The following is a 17490-nucleotide window of genomic DNA, read 5'->3' as shown; positions in this document are numbered from 1 at the left end:
AGTTTAGTCTGTGCCATGATAACTCGCTGAAATAAATTTAACATTCCGAGTGGGCTCTCCGGAAAGTGTACCATTCTTCTGGTTAATAAGAAGCGTTGATAATTCACGGGGCTTCGACTTTTGATACCGCTCAGCCTTGTTTGGGCTCCAGATCAAATATGTGTCGCGGTCACAATATGATTGTGAATGGAGAAAGTCCAGTGGAAAGGGGGATGGATCCACTACGGCGCTTGTATGTGAGTGCATTCTAAGAATCCCCACCCACCCAAAAGAAATCCAGAAGAAAATAAAAGGGGAAAAAGAGAAAAAGGAAAAGGAAAAGGAAAAGAGAAACTCCGGTCAAGACCGGAGGCCGCTTTAGTGATTTCATCATCGGAGTGGGAGTTCTTTTTTCTTCACCTCTTCGTGGATGATAGGCTAGCCCTTCGACGAAACTTTGTATAGCAAGAGACTAATATTTACCCTGTAACAGTGAACAGAAAAGGCTGCATGGATGTCCAATGAGTCTAAGAATAGAAATTAAACGTGTACGTACTGGACTTGGACTTGACGGTTAGTCCATGTTGGAAACAGCGTGATGAGACTTACCAAGGGGCTAAGTAATGCACAGTAAGGATACATATACTGACTATACAGCCATTGCGGGCCGGATTTGGTCACATTTTGACTTATAATTAATGCTTCAAATTTGAAAGAACGGGTTGCTATAATCCGTAGTGTCTTGATTCCAATGAAACCGCGATTCCGCTTATTCACTGAAAGAGAATGTTTCACTTCCAGTCAAATAGACTAACTAGAACTCAATACGCTACAATTCGCTAAAAACCTGAATCTTCCGCAAAGTAACTCGCCTTGATATAGTGTATCTGAAAGCTGTTTCAAGGCTTCCATAAATCCTCCAACAAGTCTCCCTTACGATGCTTGACTCGCCAACCAATGGTAACCCCTCTTCGAATTCCCCCAGCCCTCTCGATCCACATGCTCGATCAATCTGTCAACTCCCCCTCAAGCAGCATCACGAGACTCTGTCCATCGCTAGCAGGAGCCGCACGGCTATCATCCCGATATTTACCCGAATATTGAATTGTGAGGTCTGATACCAGGCGCTGGACTACTGGCCGAGAGTTTTATATGCCCAAGGAAGGCAGGAGTCTGAGTCCTCTTAGTGTTGTATAGTCCAGACGAGTCTCCCGACTGATGAGAGGAAATAATAGCTAAAATATTGGGTGCGCTGTTGCGACGCTTCTAAACAGACTGTTCGATGAGTAAGCGGTTCGATGGACACAATCCACCTCTGATTTAAATGAGACAAGTCACCATGACATTAAAGAAAGTATTTTCTTACATGGATGCACAACACCTTGAATAATGCGATAGGCTGAGCGCTTTATTTCAAAGAGGCGATTATATGAAGTCTATTACGATTTTTCTTTCTCAATATATCGTATGGATCAAGAATCCGGGTCCGTCAGAAAATCGCCTATCCGCTCTCTTAAAATTTGCTGTTGCGCCCGGTAAAAAGTTATCAGCCTTACACCGTGTTGATCTCAGTTGAAAAGTTTCAATATCGACATCTACAATGAACCCACTCGAGAGAATGGGGCGTCTCCTTTCTCAGGTCGTGGATGAACTGGCTGTCAGTGATCCAGAATTTGTATACTGCATTCATCCGGTCTCATCCCTCACGGTTAACGATGGCTGGCGCAAAATCACGTTTAAAGATCTCGCCACAGCGGTTGACCGTGTTGCCTGGTGGCTAGATCGACAGCTCGGTTCCAAGGGAGGGCAGCAAGTTCTAGCGTACATAGGGTCAAATGACCTCCGATACGCGGCATTTGTCCTAGCTTGCATGAAGCATGGACACGCTGTAAGTCTCCCGATTGAAGGCTGTAATGAAGGCTGCAAATCAGCGAGATTGACTTTGTTCCTAGACCTTGTTGCTATCAACTCGAAACTCCCAGAATGCGTCTCAACATCTGCTGAGCAGTACTGGGTGCTCCATACTCGTCGACGGTAGCGAGAAAAGACAGTTGAAGGAAGTCCTAGACGAGATCGAAGCTAACAGCGATGACAAAAGCTTCGAGCGATGGCAAATGCCTGCCCTGTGGGAGGTTTTCTCTCCAATGCCAGCCGAGCCATACAAATTCCCGCATCATTACTCGGATATTGAAGACACGCCGGCTATTATCGTTCATAGCTCTGGCACTACAGGTCTTCCGAAGCCCATATCCCTTAGCCATGGATTTCTGGCAGCTTCAGACCAAATTCAATCGCTCCCAGTTCCGCCCGGTCGCCAGACGGCTCAGTTGTTTATACATTATCGTGGCAAAATGCGGTTTCTCCATGGGCCGTTATTCCACCTTATCGGTCTTGCGTGTGTTATAGAATGTATCTTCTATCATTCACCATTCATTCTGGCCCCTGACTGCCCCCTGACCCCAGAGGTATTGTCACAAATCATGACTAGCGACAGCCCACCAGTCTGGGGAATGATTAGCCCCTATGTGATCGAGGAACTGAGCGCCACAGAGACCGGCAGGAAGTCTTTAGAGCTGTTTGCCTCTATCGGTTTCGGTGGGGCTCCATTGTCGACGTCCGTCGGAGACAGTGTGAGCTCATACTGCCGGTTACAAACTATGATAGGGAGCAGCGAGACAGGCTACACACCTACCCTGATGTGCGAGGACCCGGCTGATTGGGGATACTTGGAATGGAATCCGTCGTTCAAACTCCGTATGGAAAGTATGGGGGATGGTCTATGGGAATTAGTGCTTCTCCGGCCCAGTAACCGTCGATATCATGGCATATTTCACACACATCCAAAGCTGGATGAATATCGTACGGGCGATCTTTTCCGCCCACACCCTTACAAAAAGGGACTTTGGCGCTATGACGGCCGTAGCGACGACATCATTGTTCTCAGTAATGGCGAGAAATTCAACCCAACTGACGCAGAGAAAACGATTGAAACGCACCCACTTGTTGAAAGCGCCGTCATGTTTGGCCAGGACCGCTTTCAGGCAGCGCTACTGATCGAACCACGATGGGCCAAACTTGATACCCACCAGCCACCGCAATTCCTGCTCAACGAGTTCGGCGATGTCATCAAGAAAGCCAACACTTTCCTCCCCGCACACGGCCAGATAATTGACTCCCATGTAGCGCTAGCCGGGTGCGATCGGCCATTTGCTCGATCCGCGAAAGGCACGCTCCGGCGCCGGGAAATTGCGTCCACCTATCAGTCGCTCCTAGACAGGCTATACGATCCACAAAAAGCGTCGGGGCCTGAATCACCTTCTCCTACCCGGACTCCTACCATTACGGACTTCTGGCGACTCTAGCATGGATGCCACCCAGGAATGGCTGCGGGGTTTGGTAGTCAACGGCATCGTGAACACGGCAGTGACCACCCTCATCCAGACATTGACGAGCGTAGTAAAGCTGTCTCACGCACAGAATTACTGACCCGTCACATACGGGATACTGCCGCCGACTTAGGCCATCGGTGCTACTCACCGGGTCGACTGGGGAGCTGGGAAGTTATTTGCTTCATACACTCTTACGTAGTCCAAGTGTTGCTGTGGTGCACTGTCTGAACCGGTCTGGAGATGCAATGCAACGACAGATATCGCAGTTTGAGTCAAAAGGGCTAGTAGCCACATTGCCTTGGCTCTCTGACCCGGAAAGAGTTCAGTTCCATCAAGCTGCTTTACACGAGGAAAACCTCGGTCTTTCAGCTCGGCAGTACGAGAACTTGCGCGAAAAAGTGGATTTAGTGATTCATAACGCATGGGCCGTGAGCTTTAATAAGCCTCTTGCCATGTTTGCTCCCCTCATAACAGGGCTGCGATGTCTCTTGCAATTTGTCGAACATTCCTCACGTCAGGCACATTTACACTTTATTTCCTCGATCGCAACCGTGGCTGGCTGGCATGATTCTCGTGAGACGGTTGTCATTCCGGAATCTCTTCACGACGATTCCGTTGTTATGCACCAGGGTTATGCGGAGTCCAAGTTCGTCGCTGAATCCTTGTGTGGGCTTGCCGCCGAGTATCGTCACATTCCAATTGCCATTCACCGTGTAGGCCAGCTGGCAGTTCCTTCCACTGTTACTGCAGGAATGTGGAATCCACGCGACTGGTTCCCGTCTCTCGTCAAGACATCGCGGACCATTGGCGAGCTCCCTAACAGTCTCGGACCGGTGCGGGTGGATTGGATCCCAATCGTAAGTGTGCACTCTGTGGAAGCTGTGTCCTGCTAACCCTTAAAACCACGATGCTGCGACACAAGCAATAGTCGAAATAGCTCAGTCCCAGTTCAGCAAAAGTCTCCAGGTATATCACATTGTCAACCCTCATCCAATCAAATGGATGGAATTAGCGCCGTTCGTTTCGCGAGAATGCTCAGCGAAGCTGGTGACCCTGGAGCAATGGGTGGGGCAGTTGCAGCAGAAGGTCGGTGTTGGAAGTAATGATCAAGGTGTAAACGAAATGCCCGCTGTGCGTCTGTTGGAGTTTTTCACGAGCCTTGTTCGCGACCAGGAGCGAGTGCAGCCTCCGCTGGCAGTTAGCAACGCCCAAGCAAAGAGCATAACTATGCGAAACCTCGGGCCGGTAGATTGCCGTATGATGGGAATCTGGTTGGAGCAGTGGAAAGACTGAATGTAGCACTGTCCAGTGGTTTGTTGATGAAGTTGTTTGTGTTGAAAGCGGCGGAGGAGAGGGTTTGATCTACTAAACATTATAGAATTGACTTCGGAATGGCTTTATGAGTTAATTAATTTCTATTTAAAAGAAAGAAAGGATTTAATGTAGATTAATCTGGACAGTCGTCGACCGTTGTGCACATCTTTTGCGTTGAGGTCGTTCTTCTGCCCTGGTTGGATGTATCCACTTGGTGGTGTCTGAACAGCGGGGTTTCAAGAGCGATAAACTGCATCTCAAGAAGTGTTGTTCTTAAAACTGTCTATATAATAATCCACTGCATTTATTCTGCCTTCCGTCGAGCGAATCGGCAAGCGTAGGACGACTGGGTATGGCTAAGGCGGCGCCCATCCACAATTAATCAAGCCAGTGCAGCTGTTGAAAGGGCGTATCCAATGGAAAGTAGTTGCTGTTCTTCCAAAGGGTATCGCAGGAGTAATGACAGCACCATGTTATTAAAGTCGACGAACTGAGACTGAGAGCATAGAGCTGCCATTTCGAAGGCCCGGGGATAGAAACCTGCATCTGCCCAGTCCACAAGCCACACCAGGCCATCTCGGTCCAGAATAAGGTTCCGCGGACTGGTGTCCTGGTGGGTGAGAACAAACTCGGTGAACTTGAAGGACGGAAGGTCTGACGGCGCATGTTTGTATGTTTTACAGATGTCCAACTTGTGGTTGAACCAGCCCTCGAATTCGGCCACGTCCTTGAAAGGCCCGGCACTGTAGTGAGTGAAGAAGCGACCGCGACATGGGCCTCCGCCGATCGGACCTGGCTCTAATAACTTGATGGACTGCATTCCAATAATCATCTGGGCCGTCTGCCTCGCGACATCCATCTTTTGTTCGTCACTAAGGTCTCTCCAGCGGCTATCAAGCGGTTCACCGTCGATATAATCCATCACAATATATCCCATGGTACCAAAATATTGCGTCTCGTCTTTGAAATGGAGAGAACGATGGATACGAGGAGCACGGATATTGGACTTTGATGCAAGCATTTGAAGTACCTTTGCCTCACAAGGAAGCACATTGCCGCCGCCTTTCAAAACGAGGTCCTTGGACAATCGCACCACCGTCGTTTGGCCGAGATCATGAAGGATCGGAGCAGACTTGAGGAGGTGGACGAGGGATTCGTCGGAGACGCAGTCGATATCCTTATCATCCGGGGGGAATGCCCTGTCCGAGGCTTTACTAGCCGGCTGTCGAACTTGTTAGCACAAAATTTACCCCCGGGGGAACTAAGTAAGGGAGTCAATACATCAGTAAAAGGGCGTAAAGGTCCTTCCATATCTCCAATCCTTCGAATATTATAGGTAAGGGTCAGTAAGAAAGGGAGAATCTGGGGTGGTATGGAAGTACTATTCCAAGAGGGCAAAAGAAAGGTAGGTAAGCTGAATGTAGGAAGGTTGAACATGAGAAAGAGTATCGATTTGGTCCGGTAAGCTAAGACTACCTACCTATTTATCTAAAGTCTCATAATTTATGAAACAAGGCTTTCTGTTTTATCTTACAGTCCGGCCCGAACCCGAAATCCCCCGCTTCAGTCGTATAAACTTTTATATATATCCTAAAATGAAATCTATCTTAAAGCTGTAGTGGATTATAATAACTATAGATTCTAAATTATAAACCTAGAGCCTACTACGGGCGCCGGGTGGTCCTGAGTTAGCCTCCTACCGCCGGAACCTGGACTGATGCCAACTCTAACCATGAGAATGAGTGATTAAAGAATTGGAAAGGAAGAAATGATCGACATTAAATATTCCCAAACCGGCCGAATACAATCACGTGCCAGGCCAGTGGTGCCTGAGGCCTAAATCATGCATAAGTATTATGTGTAGAGGAAAGTTTATACAAGTAATACATTTTATGAACAGCTGAGTAGTTATAGGCTAAATACAAAGAAGTGTATTTGAATGTTCTGACAAAAGAATGGAATACAGGAGCTGTATGATGCAGAAGTTATACGGTTGAATTGTTAGTGAATTATTTAGGGGTGCGTGACAGTCCTGTGGCGTTTATTCTGACAATGACGATAGAGTAGAACACTAGAAGGACCAGAAGCGCGCAAGTGAGCGCTTGAGTGGCTAAGCAGACGGGGCCGCAGAACCGGAGGGAGGCTCTTGTCCACCGCCGGAGCTGGCATCATTGCTCACACCACCAGAAGGAGTCAGACTGGCAGCATAGGAGGCAGCCGAATCGTGGTTCGCAGTCACGTTGACACCCAGGGTGATCCAGCCAAGCAGACCATCCTCGATGGAGTCACCGAGATAGGCATACTCGAAGAAGGGGTCGGAGTTGCTATCCTCAGTCTCGACCTGGACAACGTGATCATCGGCGTTCTGAGTGATATCGACAGTGTTGGTGTTGTAGGGGTAAGTGGCCTCAACGACAGAGATTAGATCTTGGTCAAAGAACAGCTGACCGATATGAGCAACATGACCGCCGGTGAGAGTGTTGTTCGGCAGAACAGAAGCGCCAACGTGGGCGACAACGTGCACATGAGTAGCCCGCCCATCATAATGGCCGGGGAAGATGGTGTTGAACTGAGCCACGCCCTCTTCGTCGGTCTTCTGGATACCACGCAAAAAGGTCTTGTTCAAGTTGGCGTGATCATTTCCGTTTCCGTTCATGGTGCTGTCGACACCGGAGTACACACCGGTGGAGTTGCAGTTCCACACATCCCAGTACAAGTCCTGGATGGGCTCACAGGTGTTGATATCAATAAACTGTCCGTCCAAGATGATGGGGATACCAGGCTCGCCGTCGCCGATGTCAGAGCGGATGAGTTCGCCCTTGACCCAGAATGGTCCAATTTCTCCCTCGGGGGCGAGCAGACAGACGGGGTTCTTGGCAAAAAGCTCCGACTCGCGGGTGTTGGCAGTGACGTGGAGCGAAGAGTGGTGGGAGGTGTTCACAACCTTGTCAGTGTCACGAGCGTTGAGAGATCGCTTCCTGTACATGTCGACGATGGCAGCGCGACGAGCTTCGGCGCGAGCATTGATACCACGACGCTCCAGCTGATCAGAGCACTTGTCGAGACTCCGGCGAGCATGGTGCAAGAAGTCCCTCTTGCTCAGGTCGGTGTACAAGCTAGGCTCGTGGGCACCAGGGTGGGCAATAGATAACCCAGCCATGGCCACGCCGACAAGCTTTCCGATGTCTGAGAGATGCATGATAAAAAGGAGTCTTGAGAAATGCTTCAGTGAGATAAGGAAGCAGGAGAAACCTAGAAAGAAAGGAAACTGGGTAGAGAATGATTGATGGATAATGATCAAAACCCGGAGGATCGCCAGACTCTTTATATATTCTTTCTCGCCACAAATCTGTCCATGATAGAAGATTCATTTCGATCCACATCGTTTCCAAGGTCTACCTCCGAGGGCACCAAGATTCGCACCCCGGTCACTGGTTACATCGTGAGGATAGCAACTCGTCATGGTAGTCGTCAGCCAGTCGGGAGTTTGTAACGGATGAATCCACCAAACAGACCGCCAAGCTAGGCGTCCAGATAGTGAAGAAGACGGAGGTAAAGCGATATAGTAGGACCGATGCGTAGAGACTCCATCGCGCTGACAATCAGAGCGAGTGTGATTGCAGAGGGAGAAATGGCCGGATGCTTGGCAGCGCCGAGGCGGAGAGGCTTGGCGTGCTTAAAACACGGGATCGGCAGGCGTCTAGTCTACTTTGGGCAAGGCGCCGAACGTCCGGTCGGAGCAAAAGTGCTCCGCTGACTCATCGCGCCATCCTCCACTTTCGCCTTCTTCACGTATTTACCCTTTCCTCCCCTGATTCAACTGCCGTCTCCCAATCACTGGCGACTCTTTCAAAGCATCGGGATTGATCTCGTCCGATTATTCATCGTAAGCGGTCCCGCCAGCCAGTCACAATCGCCCCGGACTATGCATTCCCCACTGTTTCTCCAGTCCAGATAAGCCTAGAGCTCATGTGCCTGCAGAACTTGCTTGGATTCACCGTGTTCGTGTTGGTACCTTGCATGCGTGCAGGTCTTTCTGCAAGAGAACAGACCGCTATCGAATATTCGAATTCGACTGCTCCACCATGAGTGGTCCTTCTGTTCCCACACGGGGCGGCAAGGTCCGTAGTGCCTGCGATTTATGCCGGCACAGAAAGGTATTGTAGAAATATCCATGCCGAAGTCCGGGAGCCACAGGCACTGATTTGCAGGGCGTTAGATCCGCTGTGATGGAGTCAAGCCGGCCTGCGAGACGTGTCATCTTGCGGTTGTGCCTTGCACGTTTACTACGACCCCGTCAGAATCTCGAAAAAGCACCCGAGAGTAAGACTAAGCCTAATTGCGCTACGCCCGAAGGATCTAATCAGAGCCTATGCAGACAGCTCGCCGACGCGAATTCAAAGATCCGGGCGCTCGAATCTTTGATTGCAGCCCGAGATAATCTCCAGAGACTTGGTCATAGCGCCCCCGGGCAAGCTTTGCACCGAACCGGTATATCTCTGTCCCTCGGCGATTCGTATTTGCTGGATACACACCATATCGAGACGGCCCTGGCCACGTTTCGCCAGCACATTGCTTACTGTGGCCCCGGAGTGCCCTATTTCAGCTTACGCGCCTACTTTTACTCTTCCGTCAGCGAACGCACTGGCTCGGATTTGAACGTTGATTTGTTCTTGCAACAATTGGCTGAATCATATACATCACATCACCACGTTGAGGAAATAAGACCCATTCCTCCAAAATGGCCAACGCCAGAGTTGATTCAACAATGCATAAACCAATTCTCCAGAAGTGGCCTGTACTCGGTGTTTCCTATCGTCGATGTCGCCATTCTACAGAAATTGTTGAACGGGGGTATTATGGACAACTCAACAGAACCGAACCACGCAGCTAACCGTGCTTGTCTCGTTGCTTTTACCGCTCTGGTGACTGAACTACATCGCCTTGAACCGGCTTTTGCCAACGCCGACCCCGACGCTTATCTCCAAACTTCTTTGAGTCTCCTCCCTAAGCTGCTGATGGAACCGCCTGATATGAGAACCCTTGAGACTGTCGTAATCATAGTGAGTTGGAAGCCTTGAAGAAGTCGAGTCGTCATCTAATGGATGCTTCAGATGGTCTATATCTTCCCCATTGGGCACGCCCAACCCGCAGGAATGATGCTTGCAATTGCAGCGCGAATTCTCCACAGTCTTGGCGGGCACAGAACGAGACAGCTTGATGAGTCGGAAGACCATCTTCCCCATCGAAAACATTTGCCGGCGCTCTTCTGGCTTTGCTACGGGTTTGACAAGGAGATGTCCATTCGATATTGTATAGCGCCTGTCATGAACGATCCCGACTGTGATTTGGAGCTCCCCGAAAATTATGTGATGAGGTCTTCAGACTACCAATTCCTTCAAAAGACTTTATCCTCCGATGAGCTTCTTTATCCTTCGGATCTCCGACTCGCCATGATAAAGTCCAAAATTTACCGCCTTCTTTATCAAGACGATGGCTACACACAGGATGAAGCGAGGCGACTTCAGCATATTCGGGAGTTAGATCAAGAACTTAGTGATCTGAAATCAAGCTTCCCGGTGGGGTTCCAGCCTGACGCTTTTGCGACCGAAACCGCGCCAAACTACATGTTCCACGATCTCAGTTTGCGAGGAGTTAATCTGCACCTCGAATATTATTTTTGCCTGGGCAAAATCCACGAAGCAAGCAGTGCTTGTGGAGTCCCTTCGCCCAATAGCTGGTTTCCCCTGCCCTCGAGTGTGGAGATTTGGTCCCAGGCTGCCCGATCTACACTGCTGTACGTCAGTCGGGCGCGCGAGTTCTTGAACTGGCATACTTTTTGGTGAGTGCATGCGTGAAGTAATTTATAAAGCTGGTACCTAACTCCCCGAAGGCTTCACGCTCAGTTTATTCTTACAGCTGTTCTGTCGCTTTTCTGCTACATGATTACATACCCGACCGCACCCACTTTTTCGAGGGACATCCAAATTCTACAAGATACGGTGAATTTATTTGCCGACCTCCATCGCAAGTCTCATGAAACTAGATGCTTTCCACCAATGTTCTTTACCGAGGCTTTTATTCAGAGGCTTGTTTTCTTGGCCCAAGAGGCCCTGGTAAAAGCAACGGGGCAGCGATCATAGCTTGCAGAGCCGAGACCTTGGACCGGATAAGGACAGAACAGTGACGAGATGGATATTCCGTATCATTTGACCAGGGCTCATGACCTTCTTATAATTACCGACCGGCCCTGATCCCGAATTGTCGATCAGTTTGGTTGCCTTCTGTTGTCGCATAAGAATTCGCCAACCCGCGCGGATATCACGCAAGCCGACCCCTCCAAATGATGCCATTTTGGCTGAATGCCCATCAGCAGACCGCAGTCGGATCGTGAGACTGGGGAAATACAGTTATTAATTGCCGGTTGCTGGCCGCTCTAGCTTTCGCATCCTTTCAGCATCGGGTTATTAGGATCGATTCTCCCGTTCCGACCAGACAAGGAGGCGTACCATCCCAGAGCCTTCCACCAACCACAGCTACCGAGGCATACAACTGTCAAATTTTGATAATCATATTGACTCGCGACTCCGACACCGGCATCTGAACCGTCTCAATACCTGCATAAGATCCTTGGCAAAGTCTAGACACATTGCCTATCATTCACATCTTCAAACCTGAGTGGCTAGGACATGGTCGCTTAACGAAAAGGACTATATTGCCGATAGATAACAGCTTTCAAGGAGGACGGCCGACTCAGACGTAACGAAGTTGGCATATTGCGTGCCCGCTATCTCCAAACCCCATATCAACGCTCTTGAATAAAGGCCAGACGATCGCCCAGCCATGACAAGTTTGCCAACTCTGGGCTTTTCCAAAGGCTCTTTCCGATATTCCAGGATCATGTCAGACGACAAGAGGATCACTGAACCGTTGGTTGATGAGCCGCCTCGGCCGACTTACACCAATCTTCATGGGGACGTGGATTCTCTACCAAATAAAGACGGCGTACGGACAGAAACCCATTCCCGAGACTCCTCAGCGGATGCGGACAACCCTTTTGCCGATCCAGAGGTTGCTGCGAGATATGCTCTTCTGTACGAGAAGGCACAGTATGAATGTCGGCATGTTTTTGATCCTACGATGACTTGGACGCCGGAGGAGGAGAAAGCGCTGGTTCGTAAGTTGGATTGGCATGTGTGCTTGTGGGCAGTGGGTATCCCCAATTGGTTCCTTGGTTGATATTTTGCTAATGGAGCCTAGTGTGTGATGTTCTTCGGCCTCCAGGTCGATCGAGGAAATTTGGTCCAAGCGGTCTCAGACAATCTGTTGGATGACCTTAACTTGTCTACGAATGGTATTCCATCTGCTCCTGCTTTTCGCATGAAAGAAAGCTTACCACGCTTAGAGTACAACACGGGAAACATTATTTTCTACGTATCGTTTCTTCTGGCCGAGCTGCCTTCACAGTTGGTCTCGAAGCAAATTGGCCCTGATCGCTGGATTCCGATGCAAATTTCATTATGGTCAATTGTCGCCACTACGCAAGCCGGTTTGTCTGGAAGGGCCTCTTTCTACACAACGAGGGCGTTGTTGGGCATTCTCGAGGTTGGTGTCTCTTATTACTTTGGACTAATAAATCTGACCCCATTCAGGGTGGATTTATCCCAGATATTGTACTATGGCTGTCTTACTTTTACACAAGCAGAGAGCTTCCGACTCGCCTAAGGTAAGACTGATCTGACTTCTAAGGGGCAATAGCTAACATAGCATAGTATATTCTGGACTGCCCTATCTGTGACTACTATTGTTACCTCCTTCATGGCCTTCGGACTTCTCCACATGCGAGGTGTTCTTGGCTGGGCAGGGTGGAGGTCAGTCAATATGTGGCCCTAGCAATTTCAGCCTCAGGACTAACTTATTGTAGATGGCTCTTCTTGATCGAGGGACTCATCACCCTCATCATCGGCTTGGTATCGTTCTTCAGAATGCCCGCTTCCGCAGTAGAAACGAAGAAATGGTTCCGACCTAAAGGGTGGTTCACCGATCGCGAAGTCCGGATCGTCGTCAACAGAGTTCTACGAGATGACCCATCGAAAGGTAAGCCATCCCATCCTCATCCTCCCAAAGCAACATCTAATCCATCCAGGCGACATGCACAACCGACAAGCCATCACCCCACGGCGTCTCTGGAACGCTCTGCGCGATTACGACCTGTGGCCCATCTACCTGCTCGGCATGGTCGTATACACGCCTATGGTCCCAGTGACTCAGTATATCACTCTTACTCTGAGAGGACTTGGCTTCAACACAGTACGTCACATGCCCCTCACCCCGAACCATTCAAATGCTAACAATCCAGTTCGTCACCAACCTCCTCACGATCCCTCATAGCGTCGGCCACATTATCCTACTCCTCACCCTGACTCGCGTAAGCGAGTGGCTAAACGAACGAGCCCTCACATCCATGGCCCAAAGTCTCTGGACTCTGCCCTGCGTCGCGGCATTACGATTCTGGCCTCAGATGATGGAAAACGCTTGGGGAACGTACGCCGTGGTAGTAGTCATGCTGTCTTACCCATATTGTCACGCGATCCTGGTAGGTTGGATATCTAAGAACTCGAATAATGTGGGAACGCGGACTGTTTCTGCAGCTATCTACAACAGTATGTCGTCTTCCGTCTTTTCCCCCAAGCCTTGAAGAAATATTCTAAAGCGGGGACAGTGTGCGTGCAACTCGGCAACATCATCGGAAATAATGTTTACCGGGAAGACGACAAGCCGAAATACCGAAGGGGAAATAGCGTCTTGCTAGGCTTGAACGTCTTGGCTATTTGTCTGTTCCTGGGAACAAAGGCGTACTATGTCCTGCGGAATAAGCACCGCGATCGCGTGTGGGCTGCGATGACGGAGGAGGTATGCTTGAATGCTTTTATCATGATGGTTTAGAGACTGACAAGATTACAGCAACAACAAGACTACATACATAATACGAAGGATACAGGAAGCAAGCGGCTGGACTTTCGGTTTGCTCACTGATATGTTTGAGCTTGGAGCAAAGGCATGCTGGAGACAGATTTATCAGGAACTACCATATCCACGTCACAATCAAGATATGGTGACGGTCTGCCGCTTCTCGCCTTTGTATCTAACCCCCTATATGAAAGCCAGGTTGATTCTTGTATTCAATCCAAGGTCTTCGCCCTTTAAGACACCTGCATAATATCAACACCCAGACTTTTGTAAACAATCATCGCTGATCCTAGCGTAAAAATAAAATAAAAGGAATGATCTAAATAACATGCCAAAACTAGATTAAAACAGCCTCAGCCTTCCTCATTCCCCCTCTCCATGAAAAGCACAGTTAATTCTTCCCCATCAATTCAAACTCATCCAACCAATTTCCCTCGTCCCCACCACCTGAGTCCTTCACCTCATCATCTCCATTAACCTCCTCCACATCCACAAAAACATCCTCCCCTAACCGCAACCACCCCATCGCAACCTTCCCCCCCTCCACACCCCTCAACCGCTCCATCAACGACCCTCTACCCTCTCCCCAACCCCCCGGATCCCTCCACACATTCACCCTGAACCGCTCCCCGGGTCGAGAAAAGAAATCCCCCGACAAATCCTCATTCCTATCCGGGAACGGCTGCCGCGATGCCTCGTGAATCTCAGCGAAGGTAACGATTAGGTCGGTAGCGGGAGGGTTCTCGGGGGTGTCTAGATCGAGGTGGACGCTGTGAGCGTTGAGGACGATGTTAGGTGCTCGGACTATGATGTGCGAGATGTTCCATTGGGATTGCGATGGGTTGCCGTAGAGGTAGAAGGGCATTTCGTCGGGGTAGATTGCGTCTTGGTGGCTGCGGGAGAGGGAGTGATGGGCGATGGTACGGGAGAGGGTGAGGGGGCGGGGGAAGGGAGTTGATGGGTTGCTTTAGGTTATATTTTAGTTCTCTCGTGTCTGAAGAAATGTAAAGGAGGGAAATACTTACATCCGATCTTCATAAATCGCGTCCGTGATCGTCACTCGGCCATTCGCTTTGAGGGAAGCAATGGTGTGATCTATGGAAGACTCAAATCGTGCTCTCACAGAGCATGTAGTCAACGGGTTATTTGTCTTTGTGGCTTCATAGACCGTCCTAATCGGTGCTGGTAGGGTGGTTGCGAAAATGACCTGATGTCTATGGTTTGCCTTGCGGAAGCAAGGTCGACTAACCAAGTATACCTCTGTGCCGGTGCCGTGAAGATAGAAATCATGACGGTCAGCGTTTAAGGTGTTGCGGTCGCGACAGATCTATTCGAATGGTCAGCTAGAATCTTTAATTGAATGGCGACGAGGCGAGTGGGTTGGAGTGAACATACTGCGACTTCCTCCTCGACGACCTTTCGAAACTCATTCATTATCGTCTTGAAACACTCGCTGAGTCCCATAAATGGGTTCATGACGGTATTCCTGAGAACGATCAAGCTGTTATCTGACTCCTCCAAGCCGAGTCTCTTCTTGTAAGATGCTAGACATTTTCCATACCTGCCGACCGAGAACTCAGTCGATGTCAGATAAAACGGTACTTTGGCAGGGTCAGCATTCGGCAAATCGATAGATAGTCTCTTGACCACTCTTCTCATTAGATTATTTGCTTCCTCGGCATCTGTGTTCAGTCTTTCGTCCTGATATCGCCAATTCAATGCGACGGCATTTATATTAAGATCCGAGCCCAGGTTCCGCAGAACAGGCATAATTTTCTTCTCATCAGGCCTGATAGCGTCGTATTTCAAGATGTCTGAATAAGATCTGTGAAGAATCATGTTCCAAATCCAACCTATGTCTTTCGGAAGTCTGTTGAATGGGACGCAGATAAAGGAGTCGTTCTCGGAAGCGAGAGTTACCCAGTGAGCGGCCATCTGTATTTGTTAGCTCTGTTCGGTTTGACTTATTGCAAGATCATACTTTGGCACTATTAAATTATACTTCGGCCAGAAGAGCCCCATATCCAGACGCATTCAGTCCGATGCAGTGATTAGAAAGCCAAACTGACATGGTAGCCGCGCCAGGTTTACTATTCACTGTCAGCAGATGTTTCTCTCCCCAGGGTGATGGAGAAAAGCATTTCGTCTGTCATACCTCCCCTGCAAACCATTCACTCCCATACTCCCTGTGGAACCCCGTGCCAGATATGGCCCCGTGCATGACACCAGACCTCCCATTCTCTTATCACGATACACCACGCCTCCCGCCGGATAGGGCACATAACCCGCTTTATGAGGATCGACGGTAATCGAGTCCGCGAACCGAAGGGCAGCCAGCGATGCTTCCGTGTCTGCACTGAGCTTCATTGCATGAGGAACCTGCTCATCTGTCTTTCCTAGTCGAGCAGCTTTGGCAGAAGTTATAGGTAGATTTGTCTGGTCGCGCGGCAGCATCGTGGCGAAGTATCCACCCCAGGCTGCGTCGGCGAGAACAAGGAAAGACAATCCTTGGGCTTGGAATTCACGTCTCAATGTTAGTATACTGGCCAGCTTATCGACTGCGCCTACTTCTGTGGATCCGACTGTTGCGACGACGGCGTAGATGGCTTGTTTGTTGTCCAGGCGCTCCTGAAGATGCGCTTTGAGGAGCTCGAGATCAATTCTGCCTGTTAGGTCGACGTCAACGCCAACGACGTTGTTTGCTCCGATCCCGAGGATTCCTAGTCATCCTTAAATTAGCACCAGTGTCTTTAAGAGTAGAAGCGTAAGGAGGACCATGAAGAAAGCAACATACCGCCGCCTTTTCCCCACGAGTAATGATTCGTCTTCCCCAAGATAAACTGCATCTGCTTATCAATCCCAAATCGCTTATCCAAGACTTCTTTTCCCGCATTCTGCACGCTATACTTTGCCAAGGCTGTATCTAGGAACCGCTGGGAGATGCCGAACGTACGATGCAGCATAGCAGGAAGATCCAAGACAACCTCAGGTCGCAGGTTGAGTAGTTCCCAGGTATCCATATCCCGGAACAACCTCTTCGTCCCGACACATGTCTCAACCAGAAACTGACCTGCGATGAAAGCAAGTTCGCCCTCCGCAATGGCAAGCCACAGCGTCAATGGATAGTGCTTGAGATTTCTCGCTGAGGATACCAGGTTAGGGATCCCTTTCTTTTCAATCCAGAAAACTATCGATTGGAAGAGAGGTAGATAAAAGAGGATACTCACCAACCCACATAGCTTCAATATTAGCCACCGTCCCGTCACAAGTGATGTGACCCCATCCTGTCACCGCTGCATCTTTGCCATGGCCCACGTTATACCCGAACAGCTGGCAGAACTGATTCCCTACTTCCACCTCGACGGCAGTTGTCAAGGGACTTACTTCAGGGGTTATGTTATTTGGATTATACATCATGCCCATGAAGTAGCCGAGCAGTGCTGGGATGCTGAGATCGCTGCACATGTGAGCACCATATCGAGGAGACCAGTAGGGGATGGAGTGCTTGGATAGCAGCTTGGTTGCAGAACGAATGGCTTCGGAGATGCCCGATGAGAAGTACGCGAACTGAGGAGACACTTGTGTCTTGGTTGTGATTGCTCTCTTCAGATTGTTAGGTTGGACAGAGCGTGAAGGGAAAGGGGGTGGGTACTTTGTCATTTGGAGCATAACTCTGTCGAGCGCTCTCCAGCTCATCGAGAATGACTGTGATATGTTTCCTGAAAAAGTACATATTCTCTGCATGGGGGCCTATGAAAAAGGCACTGATAGCCTGATGGATGCCATTGTCTTCCTCCATTTTGGGTTCTGGCAATAGCTGAGGTAGGGAATATGACGA

General features: G+C 49.5%; 6 protein-coding genes across 6 annotated transcripts; 3 read left to right on the top strand and 3 right to left on the bottom strand.

Annotated features, from left to right (window-relative positions):
- Positions 1-1579: 1579 nt before the first annotated feature.
- On the top strand, positions 1580-4661 carry P170DRAFT_420874 (acetyl-CoA synthetase-like protein; the record flags this gene model as incomplete). Its single annotated transcript, XM_024847329.1, has 4 exons — positions 1580-1867; positions 1962-3172; positions 3457-4225; positions 4335-4661. The coding sequence occupies 4 exons, from the start codon at positions 1580-1582 to the stop codon at positions 4659-4661; spliced, it is 2595 nt and encodes an 864-aa protein (XP_024709403.1).
- A 403-nt stretch (positions 4662-5064) lies between these two features.
- P170DRAFT_469565 (aminoglycoside phosphotransferase family protein) lies at positions 5065-5993 on the bottom strand (the record flags this gene model as incomplete). The annotated part of the gene is made up of 2 exons (XM_024852647.1): positions 5065-5904; positions 5964-5993. The coding sequence occupies 2 exons, from the start codon at positions 5991-5993 to the stop codon at positions 5065-5067; spliced, it is 870 nt and encodes a 289-aa protein (XP_024709402.1).
- An 835-nt stretch (positions 5994-6828) lies between these two features.
- Positions 6829-7881, bottom strand: P170DRAFT_372768 (intradiol ring-cleavage dioxygenase; the record flags this gene model as incomplete). The annotated part of the gene is made up of 1 exon (XM_024845213.1): positions 6829-7881. A coding segment is annotated over one exon (1053 nt), but the record flags the coding sequence as incomplete, so codon positions are not given.
- Positions 7882-8767: 886 nt separating this feature from the next.
- Positions 8768-10825, top strand: P170DRAFT_347702 (Zn(II)2Cys6 transcription factor; the record flags this gene model as incomplete). The annotated part of the gene is made up of 5 exons (XM_024843647.1): positions 8768-8839; positions 8902-9005; positions 9061-9745; positions 9797-10524; positions 10576-10825. The coding sequence occupies 5 exons, from the start codon at positions 8768-8770 to the stop codon at positions 10823-10825; spliced, it is 1839 nt and encodes a 612-aa protein (XP_024709400.1).
- Positions 10826-11582: 757 nt separating this feature from the next.
- Positions 11583-13718, top strand: P170DRAFT_442254 (putative MFS transporter; the record flags this gene model as incomplete). Its single annotated transcript, XM_024850451.1, has 10 exons — positions 11583-11891; positions 11943-12036; positions 12088-12287; positions 12335-12408; positions 12455-12553; positions 12607-12779; positions 12829-12992; positions 13042-13345; positions 13405-13595; positions 13647-13718. 10 exons carry the CDS (start codon positions 11583-11585, stop codon positions 13716-13718), a joined length of 1680 nt encoding a protein of 559 aa, XP_024709399.1.
- Positions 13719-14043: 325 nt separating this feature from the next.
- P170DRAFT_469561 (pyridoxal phosphate-dependent decarboxylase family protein) lies at positions 14044-17451 on the bottom strand (the record flags this gene model as incomplete). Its single annotated transcript, XM_024852646.1, has 8 exons — positions 14044-14617; positions 14678-14979; positions 15048-15587; positions 15655-15742; positions 15808-16372; positions 16447-16794; positions 16880-17255; positions 17305-17451. 8 exons carry the CDS (start codon positions 17449-17451, stop codon positions 14044-14046), a joined length of 2940 nt encoding a protein of 979 aa, XP_024709398.1.
- Positions 17452-17490: the final 39 nt, after the last annotated feature.

Source organism: Aspergillus steynii (genome assembly GCF_002849105.1).
Source record: "Aspergillus steynii IBT 23096 chromosome Unknown P170scaffold_1, whole genome shotgun sequence".
NCBI lineage: Eukaryota > Fungi > Ascomycota > Eurotiomycetes > Eurotiales > Aspergillaceae > Aspergillus > Aspergillus steynii.
The sequence above is the reverse complement of the archived record's forward strand: the minus strand, read 5'-3'. Positions and strand labels throughout refer to the sequence as shown.